At 45.9% G+C, this 17,851-nt stretch overlaps 1 protein-coding gene across 2 annotated transcripts; it reads right to left on the reverse strand.

Moving 5' to 3' along the window:
• Positions 1–24: 24 nt before the first annotated feature.
• SCNM1 (sodium channel modifier 1) lies at positions 25–17,839 on the reverse strand. Of its 2 annotated transcripts, XR_008312213.1 has the most exons (9): positions 17,474–17,839; positions 14,845–14,915; positions 12,421–12,509; positions 11,826–11,923; positions 10,612–10,712; positions 10,268–10,437; positions 9,707–9,833; positions 8,219–8,408; positions 25–2,159 (listed from the first exon to the last, which is right to left on the reverse strand). XR_008312213.1 is itself a non-coding variant. In XM_053277987.1 (8 exons), the coding sequence occupies exons 1-8, from the start codon at positions 17,522–17,524 to the stop codon at positions 8,309–8,311; spliced, it is 807 nt and encodes a 268-aa protein (XP_053133962.1). In that variant the 5' UTR covers positions 17,525–17,839; the 3' UTR covers positions 8,171–8,308. The 2 variants fall into 2 exon arrangements, 1 of the variants encoding a protein (XP_053133962.1); XM_053277987.1 differs by lacking the exon at positions 25–2,159 and having other exon boundaries at positions 8,171–8,408.
• Positions 17,840–17,851: the final 12 nt, after the last annotated feature.

Raw genomic sequence — 17,851 nt, forward strand, 5'->3', positions numbered from 1 at the left:
CCAGAAATCAAGAGCGGTAATAATTTTTCCTCAAGTTGGGCAACATTGAGTCAGGACTAAATCCCATTGAAATTAATGGGACTTAAACTAGATCCTTGATACTAATGTGATCCTACACTGCTTAAGTGGTGCAGCGGGGAAATGCTTGACTAGCAACCAGAGGTTGCTGGTTCAAATCCCTGCTGGTATGTGTCCCAGACTATGGGAAACGCCATTATGGGGCAGCAGCAATCTAGGAAGATGCTCAAAGGCATCATCTCATATTGCGGGGGAGGAGGCAATGGTAAACCCCTCCTGTATTCTACCAAAGACAACCACAGGGCTCTCTGTGGGTGCCAGGAGTCAACACCAACTTGAAGGCACACTTTACTTTACAGGATTTGTAGTGTGAAACTCATTTTCAGCCCATCTTGAGGAGCTGTGTGAGGGGATTTTGAGGAGATTCTGAGGGAAACGGAGGGAAGAAATCCCAGAAAGAGAACGCATTGGAGGTTTGGAGAAAGAGAGGAGGGCCAAGAGATCAAGAAAGTGAGCTTTTCCTGGACAGTAGTTTCTGCCTTTGCACTTTGTCTGACCAGGAATGAGAGAGGTTCCAGCCTCTGAGACTGGAGAACTGCTTTTAAGCTTGAAGACTCTGAAGAACTTGAAGAAAAGATTCTGTTCTCCATTAACCTGGGGGCCACTTTGTTGGACTCGTTTATCTCGCATTTTATGTTGCATATACACATGCTGTTACAACTATATGCATTTATTTGTATCATTCCTTTTGCTTCCTCACCCTTTGTCTGTGCTCCCCTCACAAATAAATCCTTCATGTTCTCCATTTCACTATGTGGCCCGCTGGTGTGTGTTTCCCCAATATCCTCTTAGAAAGAGTGGTGAGGCCAGTGGGCTGAAGGCCCTGCTAAATAACACAGGCTTCTGGTTTTCTTTTCCTTCACTCCATTGACTCCAGTTCAAAACAGAACCCAGGTCCCAGAGTTTCTTCCCCCACAACCAGGAGGTAGCTGATGGAGAATGTGGGGAGGTATTTGGAGGCATTGATGGGATATTGTTCTCAGTTCCTCAGCATGAGGAACATCTTATAGCCTTTATTTTTCAGCCAGTTTACCCTCTTGCATTTTAAAACCTTTACTGTTTCCCTGCAATTTACCCCACCTCTTCTCTCCCCCACCCCAACACCCTACTTCTCCTGATATGGAAACTGCTACGTTGGTTGATGGGTGCATGTGGGGAAATATGGAATCTACTCAGGCTCTTAAAATAGAGGGCATCCACTCACAACAGGAGTTTTCTATGAATGAATCTCTCCTCAAAGGTCTCCAGGTTTAGGGGAACATAAAAGCCAAGAGTTCTCTTCAAGAAATCCCCACATCTATGATTACCATCTTAATAGAATTTAATGTGGACATTGAGTTTCACAAGCCCTATCTACACACTATGTTCAAGGCATGTACAATCTGTGTACAGTGTTCACACATAGGTTATTCACATGTGGTGTTCAACACACATACATTTCCCATCTGTTTCTTGCTAAAAAGGACTGTTCACACAACCATTTGAATCTAAGGTTTAATGTGGGTTACCAACACTGAAGTTATGATGTGAACCCATGCCAAGGTGGGAACCTTGGGTCATAAGCTAGTTTGGCATGGGTTCACACAATCACTTCAATATTGGTGATTGATTACGTGCCATCAAGTCATCACATAGATAGATTCTCTCCAGGTTGATCTGTCTTCAGCTTGGTCTTTAAGGCCTCTCAATGGTGCATCCATTGCTGTCATAATCGAGTCCATCCACCTTGCTGCTGGTTGTCGTCTTCATCTCTTTCCTTCAACTTTCCCCAGCATTATGGACTTCTCAATATTGGTAACCCACATTAAACCTCAAGCGATTGTGTGAGCAAGCTTAATGTCTGAACAGAGCTACAGTTAGCCCCCAAACCTGAAAAGCTCACTAAAGGCGTTGAGTTGACTTCCCTCTCTCTCCTCAACACTCCAACAAGTTCTTCAGAGCAAGTTAGTTTTTGATTCATGGAAGTCTTTCCCCCTCAGGAAACGTTTCTAGCAAGTTTCATGCTCACTTATCACAGGAAGGAAAGATTTGCCAAGATGTTTGGGCTGGGATGAACCTCCTCTCTGCTCCTGCATCCACACCTGAAAAAATCACAGGGAACTTTTTCAGGAGGCTAAGAAGCCACACCACAAGACCCCTCCAAAAAGTTGCATTCTTCAAGTAGAATTAGATATATCACAGCAGGCAAAGAGGATTTGGGGTCTTAGCGGAATTAAATGTAACCTCACCTTCCCACTAGCTATATCTGGCTTTGAGGGGAAGAAACTGTAGGACCTGGGTTCTGTTTTGAATTTGAGCAATTTGGGTGAGGGGAAATAAAACTAAGACCCCACGTTCCTCTGTGAGGCCTCCAGTGTAGTTTAAAAGGATATAACACACACATATGAGCAACTTTGTGAAAGGGAGGGAAGAACATCAAGGATTTGTTTTTTGAGGAGAATGAACAGGGGAGGGAACCAAAGGGAACAACAGAAGAGTACGTGTGTGTGGTGTGTGTGTATATATATATATATATATATTGAAGGGTATGCTTAGGCACAACACAAAATGGGAGAGGACAGACACCTGCAAAGTGGTCCATGGGTTAATGGAGAACTGAATTTTCTGCAAAATTCTCACAGCAGTTCTCCACTCCCAAGTTGGGACATTGTAAGATCTTGTAATATTTACAGCAGATTTACTTAATTCAAACATATCTAACAGACATGGACCGCAGGTTGGAGTTTCTCTCATGTTTAGGCTGCAACCCCTTTTGGGACAGGGAATCTATTGACTATTTTTGCTATGTAAACTACTTTGAGAGAACTTCTTGTTGAAAAATGGTACATAAAACAATATCTATCTCTCTAATCACTCCTGATTAGGCAAGCTGAAAATGCATTTAAAGTTGTTCAGGAGATGCTTGTTCTCTTGGTCTCCTGGCTCCTTCTCGCTTCCTCAAAACCTCCCTCGCTTTCTCCTTCTGGGATCTCCTTCAGTTCTATCAGAATTTCTCTTCTTGGTCCTCTCAAATCTCCTTGGAATCTCCTCACTCAGCTCCTCTGTGGCAATTCATAGTCCCAAAGTGATCACACACTATACATCTAATTGGGTTACAACAGCAAGCATCCCTATATTGTGTTGAGTGTCCAAAACACTTCACACCCATTATCTCTGTCATCCAGACCATAGCCTGGTAAAGCAGGCTGTTGTTATCCTCAGATTTTATTTTTATTTATTTCATTTATATACTGCCCATGCCCAGAATGGCTCAGGGAGGTTCACATAAAATAAACATGTACTGGAACATATTTATTGCAAACATATTTATTACAGAGAGAACATCAGCTTGCCAACAGTCACCCCTATGTGGTTGAGGTGAGATTTGTAGAAATGTCTCATTCTTAGCCACTGTAATTGAGCCACTAGACCTCAATTATGATCGGAATGGAGCCCTGCTTCCAAACTTATTTTAAGAGAGATCATCCCTTCTTAAAACAATCCATCCATCCATCCATCCATCCAACCATCCCTTTTATTCTGGTACCGGTAGCTGACATATTGGAGCCTAATAAAGATTGAAGCCTTTTTGCAATTGCTCCTGTCTCCCCTGCTCCTTATTGATGGTGCTTACAACGCCTGCCAACACCAATCCCAGCAGCCCTGTTTCCATGTGATTCTGTACATGCTTGCACACTTAGTATGATAAATGGATTAAAGTGGAAATATAGCTCAGATAATTGCCACCAGCGTAGCAAGTTATAGGGAAGTTTAATTCGGCAATAATTGGCTTAGTACTAGAATATTCCGGAAAAACAGGCACTGAGGGGGATTGGTTTTCCCACACACTACATCTGCAAGTGCCCACTTACCTAAAATTAAGCCTATGTGCTTTCCCCATCTTGTAAAAGGGGAAATCCACTGCATGGGTGTAAGCTGTGGTAAATATAGCAAGGAAAGATCATAAGCAGCGACAGGCTTGGAGATCTGCCGAGGCTGCCTCCATGGAAGAGCTGACCAAGACAGGCCTTGGGTCTCTTCTGTCAGCTAATATCTGCCATCGGACGCCATGTGGGGCAGAGACGCACCTCCATTCTCCAAAATGTAATTTGGAATGGTTGGCTAAAAAGAACATGACATTCCCCCCACCCCGCTGTGGAGACAAACGCCGAAAAATCTTGAGCGCCAAAAGGATTGGATTCACTTTCCACAGCACTGTTGAGTGTGTGCGTGGAAATATGGAAACTGAGGGCATCCATCTCAGCCTGGGGAATCAACAAACAGCCTTTATTTTGGCAACGGCCAAGTGCCAGCTGGCTTTTCCCCAGAGAGCCCACGGGCCAATGGGATGACCATTTTATGGGTGCAAGGGATATTAGTCAGAAAGGCATTTACGGGTGCCTGAGGACATTGTAAACAAATTGTTTCCCTCTCTGTGCCCCATCTGGGTATCTTGTTCGGCGTTACCAGTCTCTGGAAGGGACACATGAGACAAGACCTACAATTATCAGACAACCGCAAAGGTTGCCTTGACAACAGCCGCCATCTTAGGTGGAGACTGGTGTTTACAAGTCCTGCTTTGGTGCCACTAGGGGGCAGCATGTCAAGCCATAAAAGCAAGAAGGAACATGTTCATGGATGAACAGAGCACAGCAGATTCCATTTTGGGTTGCTCTACCTTGCTGCATTTGATATAGAGCATCACCTTTCTTGTATTCTGCAGAATATAATAAAGTAAGTTAGATCTCCTCTTGGTGTAATCAGTTGGCATCGTTGCACCAGGTGCTTGAACCCTTTGCAGTTATCAGTTGCCTACATGTGACAATGCAACAGAGAGGGGATAACTCTGGGAAGGCACACCCAGAAAATCAAGTGGTGAAGGAGGCAATACAAAATTAGTGGGGTTGAGATAAAGAGAGCACCCAGGAGAGCTGGTCTTGTGGTAGCAAGCACAACTTGTGCCCTTAGCTAAGCAGGGTCTGCCCTGGTTGCATATGAATGGGAGACTAGAAGTGTGAGCACTGTAAGATATTCCCCATAGGGGATGGAGCCACTCTGGGAAGAGCATCTAGGCTTCCAGTTCCTTCCCTGCCATCTCCAAGATACGGCTGAGAGAGATTCCTGCCTGCAACCTTGGAGAAGTCGCTGCCAGTCTGTGAAGACAAAACTGAGCTAGATAGACCAAGCAGGGTTTCTCAATGTGTGGGTCCCCAGATGTTATTGGACTTCGACTCCCATAATCCCCAGCCCCAGTGGCCTTTGGTTGGGAATTATGGGAGTTGAAGTCCAATTACATCTGGGGACCCAAACATTGAGAATCCCTGGTCTAAAGGGAAAGTGGCTTATTTATTTTATAGATCTATAACTATACATCGATATCTAAGATGGAGTGCAGCAATCAGAGATTATTGCTTGAGAACAAGTGAAGTTGATGTGAAAAAGGTGAAAACGGCCCACAGTTGTATGAGATCTGAACCCAGATCTTTCCATGTCCATCTATGACACTCTTAACCACACTAGCACAAATGTGAATGCAGAAGGTGGGACTAGAAGGTGCCGAGATGAAACTTAGTAAAAGATGGATGGAATTGGATAGGTGTAATTAGGAGTTGTGCAATGGAGTATTAAGATGTGCATTCCAGGATTCCACTCACAAGATTTGGAGCAGCAGTCATAGAGCGCCTATCTCCAGGAACAAGACTCCTGTCCGAAACCCTGAAGAGCCCCTGTAAGCCCCTGTAGACTAAACTGAGCTAGATGGACCAGTGCTCTGACTGGTAGCTTCCTCTGTCCCCAATTCAGTTACTGGGACAGAATTCAACCTCTTGAGATCAACTTTCACTTAAGAAACAGAACACAACTCCCAAGTTTCTAGTCCTTGTGACTGAGAAAACAGGCCTCACAATGTAGATGCTGGATGGAGGAGCAGGGAGAAAGAGTAGAATTTGCACCATTTGGGGGCAGAAAGTCAGGGCCCAGCAGAGCTGCATGCCCCCACATGCCCTCCAGCGACAGAGGGACTTACTCAAAAGCATATGAATTTTTTTGCATTGTTTACACGAGTCAGAATGCAGCTTTTCTTGTGGTTGGTGATGTTTTCAAACAATCCTGGGCCCTAACCTTAGCTTTAAAGGAGAGGAGCGCAAACTGTCAAGTAATGGCTCAAAGCAGGAATCTCGCAAGGAGCTGCTGCTTGAATTATTCCAAGCAGGTGGTGTAGGGGCCAAGTAGCCCTCCCTCCCTGATGTATTTATACCCCCCGCTGGGATCAGCAGATGAACTGGAGACGTAAAGGATCAGGTTGCATGAAAGCTTGGAAGTGTTCCCACAAGGAGGAGAGAGAGAAGACCTTCAATACAGCAGCTCCTCTCTGCCCGGTTGCAATTTGTGGGCCTGAGCCGCTCTATCTCCGCCCCACACCAAGCGGAGGCTGGCGCCTCAAGCCAGAAGGCCTCCCCCTCCTAGTGCTCCGTGGTTGACGCCGACAGCTGAGGTGTGCGGAGAAATAAGGTCACAATCCCCCAAGCTGACGCAAGCGGGTGATGGAAATGACAGATCCAAAGGCCGCGGTGGCGTCAAAGATGCCAGCAGGGGGAGGCCATGGCGTTCCGGATGTCCAAACGCAGACCCTGAATGGCTTCGTTCCCAGAATGCAGTGCGGGCCCCACTTCCACCTTGTAACGTCGATCCCAGCTGGAAATAAGCCATCCAGGCAACGGAGTGGATTGGCGAGGTGGGCTCACTTGGGGATGGGGCAGGAAAGCACAAGTTTGGCAACCAGGCCCGAAGCTCACTTCGTGACCTCATCTCAGCCTAGCCCACATCACAGGCTGAGGAGGATGGGTGGGAGGGGAGGGAGGGTATGTTCGCCGCCCAGAGCTCCGTCAGGAAAGAGCAGGATAAAAAGGAAACCCAAGCTCTGCTGGTTACTAGTCTAACAGAAGGCAGACTGGCTCTGCTGGTTACTGGTCTAAGGAGGAGAGCTGGTCTGGTGGTCACAAGCATGACTTGTCTCCTTAGCTAAGCAGGGTCTGCCCTGGTTGCACATGAATGGGAGATGGAGCCATGGTGGGAAAAGCAGAAGGTTCCAAGTTCCCTCCCTGGTAGCATCTCTAAGAAAGGGCTGAGAGAGACTCCTGCCTGCAACCACGGAGAAGCTGCTGCCAGTCTGTGAAGACAATCCTGAGCTGGACAGAGCAATGGTCTGACTCAGTATATGGCAGCTTCCTATGTAAGTGCTACTGGCTACTATCATGTGGCTACTATTTTGGATGGCTATAGGCTACCTCCAGGCTCAGAGGCAGGATGCCTGAATTCCAGTTACAGGGGAGCAATGGCAGGAGAGAGGGCATCCCCTCAGCTCTGTGGGCCTCCCAGAGGCAGCTAGTGGGCCACTGTGAGAAACAGGATGCTGGACTAGATTGGCTATGGGCCTGATCCATGCAGGCTCTTCTTACATTCTTATATCGCTGCCCCACAAAAGGACCACTGGTAGCCTCAGACTACTCAGGAGGAGGAGGAGGAGGAGGAGGAGGAGAAGGAGAAGAAGAAATGGGGCTCCTGGCCTAATTCTCATCAAGGCCAGCAGCCCCACATGTTATTCCCAATGAGTCCACAAGCTCTGCTCTCTCTGCAGCTTCTCACTCAGCTGGCCTCTCCAATTCCTCCATTGACTCTCCAACGTTGCCTTCCCTTCTCAGAGCTTTCCTGGGCAATGACAGAACTGAAATGACTGGGTGGCTTCCTGCCTCTCCCACTGTTCAGGGAATCCCTTATAGCACATTTCCCGAGTACTAAACTTGCAGAGGTGAAGTCCTGCCATCCACATCAGCTCTCAAAATGGGAGCAGAGGCCAGAGAAGAGCTTCTTTCTTCCTCGATACCTCCCTGAGCCTTCCTAGGGAGGCCTGCCTGTGGATTGTCACTCCAGTGTACATCTTCCGCTCTTTTCATTCTCCATGATGTGCTCCTATAAAGGCCCCTTCCCACTCCCTTCCATGCCAAACGTGGCGCTGGGCAGAGCTACTGCTGAGATACCTTAAGGGGCCCAACAGAGGAAGCAACCCTGAAATGAAACCAGCAGGCTGCCTTCCCCAATATTTAACCATTGTAAGTACATAACAAAACCTTGGAATTTTAATTGCTGGCTGTGCCCTGCCTACCCAAGGACATTTCCCCAAAAGGTGCAACCTGTGGAGATTCAAAATGGCCACTCTGGGTTCATTCCCCTCAGAAAAGGAGCGATTGTGGAGTCAAGATGCAGACAGCGGTGGGGGCTCTTCTTCATCCGAGTCAAACTCCACATTCTCGTCTTTTACCCACTTGCCAGAGCCATCTGGGACCCAACCAGAGCTACCAGAGAAGGGAGGGAAGGAGACACGTATTAGAAGATTACTCAATTAATTTTGAGTTAATTGGCATGTTTCACAGCTGCTGCACACTAAGATGAATGAATGAATCTTTATTTTGATCACAGGCTAGGAGCAAAAGACACAGAAATACAATAGGTAAATTTATATACATCACCCAGTAACATTAACACTGACAACAAACTTAAAAGCCCACCCCTACATATATTACCTATACTGGTATCTATTCTGATGAAGCACACATCTTCTGTCAGACTCTGCTCATATTTTTAAATCATAAAATATGGTAAATATTAAACAAGACTTAGCAACACTGAAATATATCATATTGTTTGAATCAGATAAAATAATTTACATAAAAATCAAGCCCAAGTTGATGTTTCCATGGAACTAACCACTGTGACTTTAAGACCACAATCCTGGAGAAGCCCTCTTCAGACATTTTCAGTACATATAGGGGCACACATACATGTTTGTGTGTGTACACGCTTTAAAAAATAAATAAATCATTTTTTATATCCCGCTCTTCCTCCAAGGAGCCCAGAGCGGTGTACTACATACTTGAGTTTCTCCTCACAACAACCCTGTGGAGTAGGCTAGGCTGAGAGAGACGTGACTGGCCCAGAGTCACCCAGCTAGTCTCCTGGCTGAGTGGGGATTGGAACTCGGGTCTCCCTGGTCCTAGTCCAGCACTCTAACCACCACACTGGGCACATGCATCAAACATAATGGTGGAGGGGGGCTGGTCTTATGGTAGCAGGCTGGTTTGCTAAGCAGGGTCCGCCCTGGCTTGTCTTCCGATAGGAGACTACATGTAAGCACCCTAAGACATTCCCCTGAGGGGATGGGGCCGTCCTGGGAAGGAAGAGCCTCTTCCTGCTGGCATGCAGAAGGTCCCAAGTTCCCTCTCTGGCAGCACCTCCAGATAGAGCTGAGAGGGACTCCTGCCTGCCACCTTGGAGAAGCCGCTGCCAGTCTGTGAAGACAATACTGAACTATATGGACCAAGGGTCTGACTCGGTATATGGCAGCTTCCGATGTTCCCAATGTGTGAACAGGGCTAAAGTCACCTTCAATTCAGATCCCATCAGTGTTCATATGTTAATAGGATTGCTTGCCCCAACATGCAGCATTCTACTCTCACTCACAATGAACCTCCTATTCACCCCCAAATAACTGATCATGTGAATAGGCTCCCTGATGATTCCCAACATCTATCTTTCAAATGCAGCTACTGTGATCCCTGCAGCCACCCATCTGCCGGGCAGCCGGCTGACCTACCTTTTCAGTCGCAAATAGTGTTCCAAGGTCCGCCGCTTCTCTGGGGTGAGCTTGTCAGACCCAGTAGGAGAAGAAGTGGTACCTTTGCTTTTTTGGTCACTCTTTGGGGCAGCTTCTTTCGGTGAATCTAGAGTGGAGAGAGAAGGATTGACGACTGAGAGTGGCTTCTCCTTCCTAGTAGGCAATAGAAGAACATAAGAACAGCCTTGCTAGATCAAGCCTAAGGCCTCTTTAGGCCAGCATCCTCTTTCCCACAGTGGCCCACCAGATGCCTCTGGGAAGCCCACAGGCAAGAGGTGAGGGCATGCCCCCTCCCCAGCTGTTACTCCCCACAACTGGTATTTAGAGGCATCTTGCCTCTGAGGTTGGAGGTGGCCTTTAGCACTCAGACTAGTAGCCATTGATTGACCTGTCCTCCATGATATGCTCGAGCCAGGGATGGCATTGGCAAGGGAATCTGTAGATCACCTATATTTTGACCATGCTGAAATAATCTGGGGATAAGACGATAACAGGACGAAGCACCACGACCTCACCCTAACTGTTCAGACAGTTTTCTACCTGCCATTCTCTCCGGAGAGTCAGGCAACTGGGTAGCAGGCGTGGCTTCCATCCCCCGGGATCTGTCTTTGTGAATCTGCGTAGAACTCTTGGGCAACTCCTCTCCCTCGGCATTTCTGGAGCCAGCACCTGGCCTCGAAGAGTTAGGACCCGAGTTGCTTCTAGTGGTTCTGTACCAAATAACAGGCCACAGTGAGGCCAAGGAGCAGGCAGCATAACCATGGAGAAAGAAGCATTCCTATACCCACCCACCACAGCCCGCCACTCTCTAGGCATTGGGGAATATGGACACATTAACATTCAAGATCAGGGATGGATGTCATTTTCAGCTAAGCCTTAATTACCTGTTCCGCCCAGAGCAGCTGCTATAGGGGGCAGTTTTCAGCAAAGCATTCTGGGCAATTTTCCTGGTATGCACGAGCAAAGGAGCAGGGCCTGGAGTTGCCTAAAAAGGGGGAAAGGGGGTAAAAAAAACTATGCAGAGATCACAATACAAATATCATAATGCAACAAAAATCCATAGTAGCTCTAGCCATACAACTCTATGATGCAAGCCTTTTCTGCTCTGGCTGCCAGTTCAACAGCCACACTGAGTTTTTCTGAAGTGCCACAAAAACTTTACTGAGACTAGGAACCTTTGCTGGAAATATAGCTGGGATGTCAAAATGTGAAGGATACCAGAGATTACTTGGTCCTCCAATGTCTAGAATGGATTTGGAATGAAGTAATATTGTAAAGTCATCTGAGTGAATTTCAAGTGAATATCCGTCTTTCCCTTCCAACTCAAGAAAATTGTGAGAGATTGCCACCTTTCTTTCTCTAGACAGGCACCATTGCTGTATATTTATTTATTTTATTGTCAGGAGTGTATATCGCCTTTCATTTAAAAATAAATAAATCCCAAGGCAGTTTACAGTATCTTTAAAATAATACAAACATATTAAACAAATAATATAAAATAGTACAAGTCTATTAAAAGCATATACACAACAAATCAACACAACACAACACTACACTATCCAGAGCATATTGTCAAATCACTGACTGCCACAACAGGAAAAGCTTCACCTATTGATTTTGGCTTGTTATTTCATTTACCTGCCATGTTTTTATACCACTTTTCAATTCAATAATTTACAAAGCAGGTTACAACAGCTGTTAGCGCTGTTATAAAAGCACAGGAGCAGTGCTTTGAAAAAAGCTGGTTTTGAACAAGCCGATGTCCCTCATGCTAAATTTTAAGGCTGCAGTATGAAGGGGCAGTTACTAGCAAGTAAACCCCACTGCACTTAGTGGGGCTTTCTTTGGAATAAGCATGTCTAGGACTATACTTCAAGAAAACTTGGTTCTTGAATGCCAAGGCTGCCAGCCATGCTGAAGCCACTAGGAGGCGAAAAAGAGCACTCTAACCCAGGGTTTCTTAACCTTGAGCCCCCAGATGTTGTTGGACTACAACTCCCAGAATCCTCAGCTGCAATGGCTTTTGCTTAAGGATTCTGGGAGTTGAAGTCCAACAACACCTGGGGGCCCAAGGTTAAGAAACCCTGCTCTAACCAACCTGTGTGCCATCTTCTTCTGTGTGGAGGTATGCCTGGTGGTGGCGTTTCTGCACTTCCTTCTCCAGCGAGCGCTTCTTCCCATAAAACTTCTGCAAGCCTATGTGAAGAAGAGTGTGAAACACTGAGGGTGAGAGAGGCTGCTACAAAGTTCCTGGCGGAGCCCAGATTTAACCCAGGGACCTTGCTGGCTCACAGCTTAGCCAATATAGTACACTAGCCCTCAAAGCAATTCATGAGCTAGCCTTTACTTAGCGCAAGGAGCAAGACCTGCTGTTTATACACACTGTAACTATAGCTTGCTTCCTATCTCCAGTCAGGGATGTTATGCTGGCCTTGGGCCAAAACAAACAAACAATCAGGGATGTTGTTTATTCCCTAGCACAGCCAATCAGGTGATAATTCCGACACAGCCAATCAGAACACCCCAAACTACAGTGCTATCAGCAATATCTAGCGTCCAGAACTATGGTACTATCAGCAACATGGTGCCTTTGGGCTCCGTCTACCTCCAGCATCCAAGAGTTTGGAAGACTCACGTTTGAGACCTCAGCCCTGGGATGTTAAGGATTCAAAAAAGGGATTTAGAAGACTTACTGGCGATATGTTTCTTCCCAGAGCGGTGAACTGTGAGCATGTCAAGAGTGTCAAAAACTGGCCTGTGGAAGCATACGGTACAAGTATATCTGCAAGGGGAGAAGGAAGGAGTCAAGAGAGAGCCAAACGTCTGGAGTTTGGGCAACCCACATAATCATTTAAATTTAAAATAAGTGAATTGACTAAAAGGCAGATGATTATTCACCAAACATTCTATAATGAGTTTGACAGTATTGGGAGGAAAAACACGTTGATAAAACTTGGCTTGTTGAATGCGACATCGGAATGGAGGAAGCTGCTTTCTACCAAGTCAGAACCTGGGTCCATCTAGCTCAATATTCTCTACTCTGACCGGAGGTGGTTCTCCAAGGTTTCAAGCAGATTTTCCCAGCTCTATCTGGAAATGCCAGGGATTGAACCTGGGACCTTCTTCATGTCAAACTGCTCTGCCACTGCGCTTCAGTCCAGGCACACAGGAAGCTGCCATAAACTGAGTCAGACCCTTGTCCCCTTAGCTAATACCCTGGCTGCATTTGAATGGGAGACTAGAAGTGTGAGCACTGGAAGATCTTCCCCTCAGGGGATGGAGCTGCTCTGGGAAGAGCAGAAGGTTTCAAGTTCCCTCCCTGGCAGCATCTCCAAGATAGGGCTGAGAGAGACTCCTGCCTGCAGCCTTGGAGAAGCCGCTGCCAGTCTGGGTAGACAATACTGAGCTAGATGGACCAAGGGTCTGACTCAGTATATGGCAGCTTCCTATGTTCCTAGCTCCATATCGTCTACACAGACTGGCAGCGGCTTCTCCAAGGTTGCAGGCAGGAGTCTCTCTCAGCCCTATCTTGGAGATGCTGACAGGGAGGGAATGTGGAACCTTCTGCATGCTTGCTACCACAAAATCAGATCTCCTCCCTTTCCTTCGTCTCCTTCCCTTCAGAATCCCTCTCATCCCAGCCTTGCTACATTTTTTCCTCTGAGAATTTTTCTTCTGCCATATACACTGGATTTCTGCAATCACCCATATTGCTTAGCCTATATGTTTTTCCCAACATAACTGGGGGAAACTGTAATCAACACAATTTTATTACTGGGCGATAGAAATGTTGGTCAGCAAGATTCAGTTCCTCTAACACAACCCTAAATCATAAGAACACAGGAAGCTGCCTTATTAAGTTTGCCTTATCAGACCATTGGTCCATGTTGCTCAGTATTGGCTATTCTGACTAGCAGTGGGTTCTCCCAAGGTTTCAAGCAGGAGTCTTACCCAGCCCTCCCTTGAGATGCTAACAGAAACTGAACCTGAGAGCTTGATGCTCTTCCACTGAGCTACAGCCCCTAAAGAGAATATCTTACAGCACTCTCTGTAGTCACCCAGCCAAATGCAAACCAAGGCAGGCCCTGTTTAGCAAAGGAGACAGTTCATGCTCACTGCTACAAGTCCAGCAACCCTACAATAATCTTCAGAAGCCTTCCTCTGTCCCCGCCCCAACTTCTCAGTTTAGGCAAGTGGTTGCTGGAAAGCAGACCTTATTGGTGGTGGCCCCTAGATATGGAATACTCTCTCCAGGGAAGTTCCACCTGTGCCCAATTTGGCGTATTTTGGGCACCTATACCCAGTTTTGCGTATTTTGGTATTCATTCATTCGATTTATATACTGCCTTTCATAACACTCATCTCAAGGCAGTTTGCAAAAGTTAATACAATGAAATTCCATACAATCACATTAAAATATTAAAATCAATTAAGAGCATTATTCAATCAGGCATCTCACCCGAGTTACTTTAGGGAGGACAGCTGGTCTTGTGGTAGCAAGCATGAATTGTCCCCTTTGCTAAGCAGGGTCTACCCTGGTTTGCATTTAAGTGAGTGACCACATGTGAACAGTGGAAGATATTCCCCTTAGGGGATGGGGCCACTCTGGGAAGAGCACCTGCATGCAGAAGGCTCCACATTCCCTCCCTGGCAGCAGGTAGGGCTGAAAGATTTGCCTGCAACCTTGGAGAAGCCGCTGCCAGCCTGTGCAATATTGAGCTAGACGGACCAAGGGTAGAAAAGACATCTTCCTATGTTCTAAAAGCTGTTATTGATTTTACAAGCTCTAGCCACTTTCACTTTCTTAGTTTCTGCAGAGTTATTTTATATATTACTTTAAAAAAAAAATGACTCGGAAATCAGCTATACACTTGCTATAAACTGCCCAGGGAGTTTCTGTAGACCGAAGGACAGCATTTAAAGATTTTTGATATACATCACAGCCACCTGACAGTCCTCCTTGGGCCGGATATTTGGCCCAGGGTTTCCGGTTGCCAATCCCCACAATTGTGGTACAACACAAGGGAAAGATCATATGTGTTTGGCGATGGATGTCTATTTCTTAGCAGCAGTATCAACAGCAGCAAGGATTCCAGTCAGTATTCTACATTCCTCACCTTCCATCCCGCAAGAGTAAGGCTTCGTCTTCAGGAATATAGTTGGCCAAAAGATCAGCCACTCTTCTTTTCTGCAGAAAGAAGCAGCAGCAAATTTTGAGTATGTGTGTTCAGAAAAAGGGGAAACACATTAGGTATTCCTCTAGAGTGGTGTTTCTCACCTGCAAGGGTCAGGCCCCCAAACTACCCATGGTGCACCAACCTAGCTGCAAACATTTTTCATGCATTGATTGGCCAAGACTTTTCAGAGTGTGGGGGTCATAATATAGATATGGCAGCTTGGGAAAAATTATGGATAATGGATTCAAAGTTCACTGCATGTTATACTTTAAAAGAAAATTACTATAAGATGATGTATTTGACACCCCAAAAATTAGCGTTAATGTATAAAAATGTCCCAAACAAATGTTGGAAATGTGGACATTGTGAAGGAACTTTTTTTCATATGTGGTGGTCATGCAGGAAGGCCTTTGGGGTTATGATATATAATGAGTTGAAGAAAATTTTTAAAATGACATTTCCTAAGAGGCCAGAATCCTTCCTGCTCAGAATAACACAAGGAGAGTTCTCCAGAAGAAACTTAACATTTTTAATGTATGCAACCACGGCAGCCAGAATAGTATATGCGCAAAAATGGAAATACAATGAAATGCCCTCAAAAGTAGATTGGTTGATAAAAATTTTGGAATATGCTGAGATGGCAAAACCTACAGCACTCATAAGGGTTGAAAACTTGGAATGTTTCAAAGAAGATTGGGAGCTATTCTTACTATACTTAAAGAACTATTTTTCTAATATGGACCTTTCAGCAGGGTTTGAAATTTAGTAATAACAGCAGGTTGGGTAGAGTAAAATCGAGTTTGCAATGTGTAGGATATATGTTTTGAATTACTATAGCAATGGGTGACTTGTATAGTTAATGAATTGTGCAGATTGGTGAGTGGGAAGTCAATATTTACTTAATTAGATGTAACGAGATTGTTAAGATATTCTAAAAATCAATAAAAAATTTAAAAACCAAAAAAAAAGGCTTTTCAGAGTGTGGGTCACCCAAGAAACCTAATTCAACATGAACCTTAGGGATTGGGCCGTAGCTCAGTGGAAGAGGATCTGCTTCACACACAGAAGGTGCCAGGTTCAATCCCTGGCAGCATCTCCACATAGGCCTGGGAAAGACCCCCATTCTGAAACCCTGGAGAGCTGCTGCCAGTCAGTGCCGACAACACTGAGCTAGACGGACCAAGGAATTGACTCAGGAAATGGCAGCCTCCTGTGTAAGCAAAGCACCTGCTTCCAACAAAAGCAGACTGAAAGGAGAGAGGCAAAGACCCTGATTTCTTAGGCCTGGGAGCTGAAAAGCAGAAGGGGGGAAAGCCAAGAGGGCCACAGACGCACAGAGTGCAAATCTGGTTCCCAGGCGTCTATCAAAAACAAGATAAAATCTTTGCCAAGCAATTTACTCAAAGAGCTTCACACATGTTTATCTCACTGTTGTGAAGATTTTATATAAGCTTTTCAACCAAAAAAAGGTTCTCCAGCCTTCTTAAGTGTTTGCTTCTTTAGAATGTTTATATACTGCTTTTCAGCCCAAACAGAAACCCTTAAAGCAGTTTACATAGCAAAAGGAATGAGAAACAAGGGTTCCCTACCCCAAAGGGGCTCCCAGTCTAAAAAGAAACCCAAAGAGGACACCAGCAACAGCTCCTGGAGGAATAGGGATAGTTGCTCTCCCCTTGCTATGAATATTTATATATACTGATTGAGAGAGAGAGAGAGAGAGAGAGAGAAAACAGCCCCCTGTCCCCAAAGGGCTCACAATCTGAAAAAGAAACATAAGAGAGACACCAGCAACAACCACTGGAGGGATGCTGTGCTGAGGATGGAGAAGGCCAGTGGCTCTCCCTCTGCTCAGTAAAGAGAATCACCACTTTTAAAAGCTGCCTCTTTGCTCAGTTAGCAGAGGTACAGGTTATAAACCTCACAACAGCCCTTTTAAACCCCTGCTAACTGGGCAAAGAGGCACCTTTTACTGTGGTGATTCTCTTTATTTAGCAGGGGGAGAGTAACTGGCCCTATCTACCCCCAGCACAGTACTTCCAATGACTGTCGCTGGTGTCTATCTTAAGTTTCTTTTTAGAATGTGAGCCCTTTGGGGACAGGGAGCCATCTTATTTGCTATTTCTCTTTGTAAACCACCCTGAGGAGGGGCGGTATAGAAATCGAATTATTATTATTATTATTATTATTATTATTATTATTATTATTGGAAGGTCAGGACTGTTTCTCCTCTACTACTTATGGGAAGGCTGAGAGACTAGAGGCTTGCCGAAATCCACCTAGCAAGATCACGGCAAAAGCAAGAACCAGCAGGAGAATTCCTGATTGATGGCTCAGTTTCTTAACTTCTAAGCAAAACCAGCACTCTAGGACAGCGAGCATGTGCAGAGTGCAAACCTCGCTCAAGTTCTCTAGCATTGGAGCATGTGAAAAACACCCCCCCCCAACTAATCAGGGTCTGATTAACCTCGGGTTAAGAGCATGTACAAAGTGCTTCCCTTTCCAGGGAACTGAGCCCTGAGAAAATATGTATGGCTGGAAAGCTCATCTCCCCACTTGATGCCCCGCTTACCTTGAGCACGTTGAGTTGACTGGGGTCGTCTCCCTCTCTCTTGAAGGACATGGCCGCACAGCAGCCAGCTCCCACCTACCTTTCTCCCTTATTCAGACCAACCCAACTGAAAAGGAAGCACTCTGTCCTCTCCCCGCTGCTTGGCAGGAAAGACTCCAACTCCCAGCAGCATGCAGCGGGTTTCACGCCACCAATCGGGCTTCACGGACTACATTTCCCAGCATGCCATCAGGAGTAGGCCCGGTGTGGTCCATTGAGTTTCCCAGCATGCCTCAGGAATTCTGGCTCGGGGCGTCGCTCTCTTCCAAGCCCCTTGAACTGGGCCTGCTCCGCACCTCGTGTCCCCACCCTCCTTTAAATTAGCCTTGCTGAGTGCGT

The sequence above is a fragment of the Hemicordylus capensis genome, chromosome 14, assembly GCF_027244095.1.
Source record: "Hemicordylus capensis ecotype Gifberg chromosome 14, rHemCap1.1.pri, whole genome shotgun sequence".
Taxonomy (NCBI): Eukaryota; Metazoa; Chordata; class Lepidosauria; order Squamata; family Cordylidae; genus Hemicordylus; species Hemicordylus capensis.

Excerpts from the sequence above, each read along its gene's own strand:
- SCNM1 (XM_053277987.1), bottom strand. The coding sequence starts at position 17,524 with ATGTCCTTCAAGAGAGAGGGAGACGACCCCAGTCAACTCAACGTGCTC. Across the intron at positions 11,924-12,420 it reads TGGGAAGAAACATATCGCCA|GCTTGCAGAAGTTTTATGGG; the intron begins GTAAGTCTTCTA and ends TTCTTCACATAG. Across the intron at positions 10,438-10,611 it reads AGCTGCTCTGGGCGGAACAG|AACCACTAGAAGCAACTCGG; the intron begins GTAATTAAGGCT and ends TATTTGGTACAG.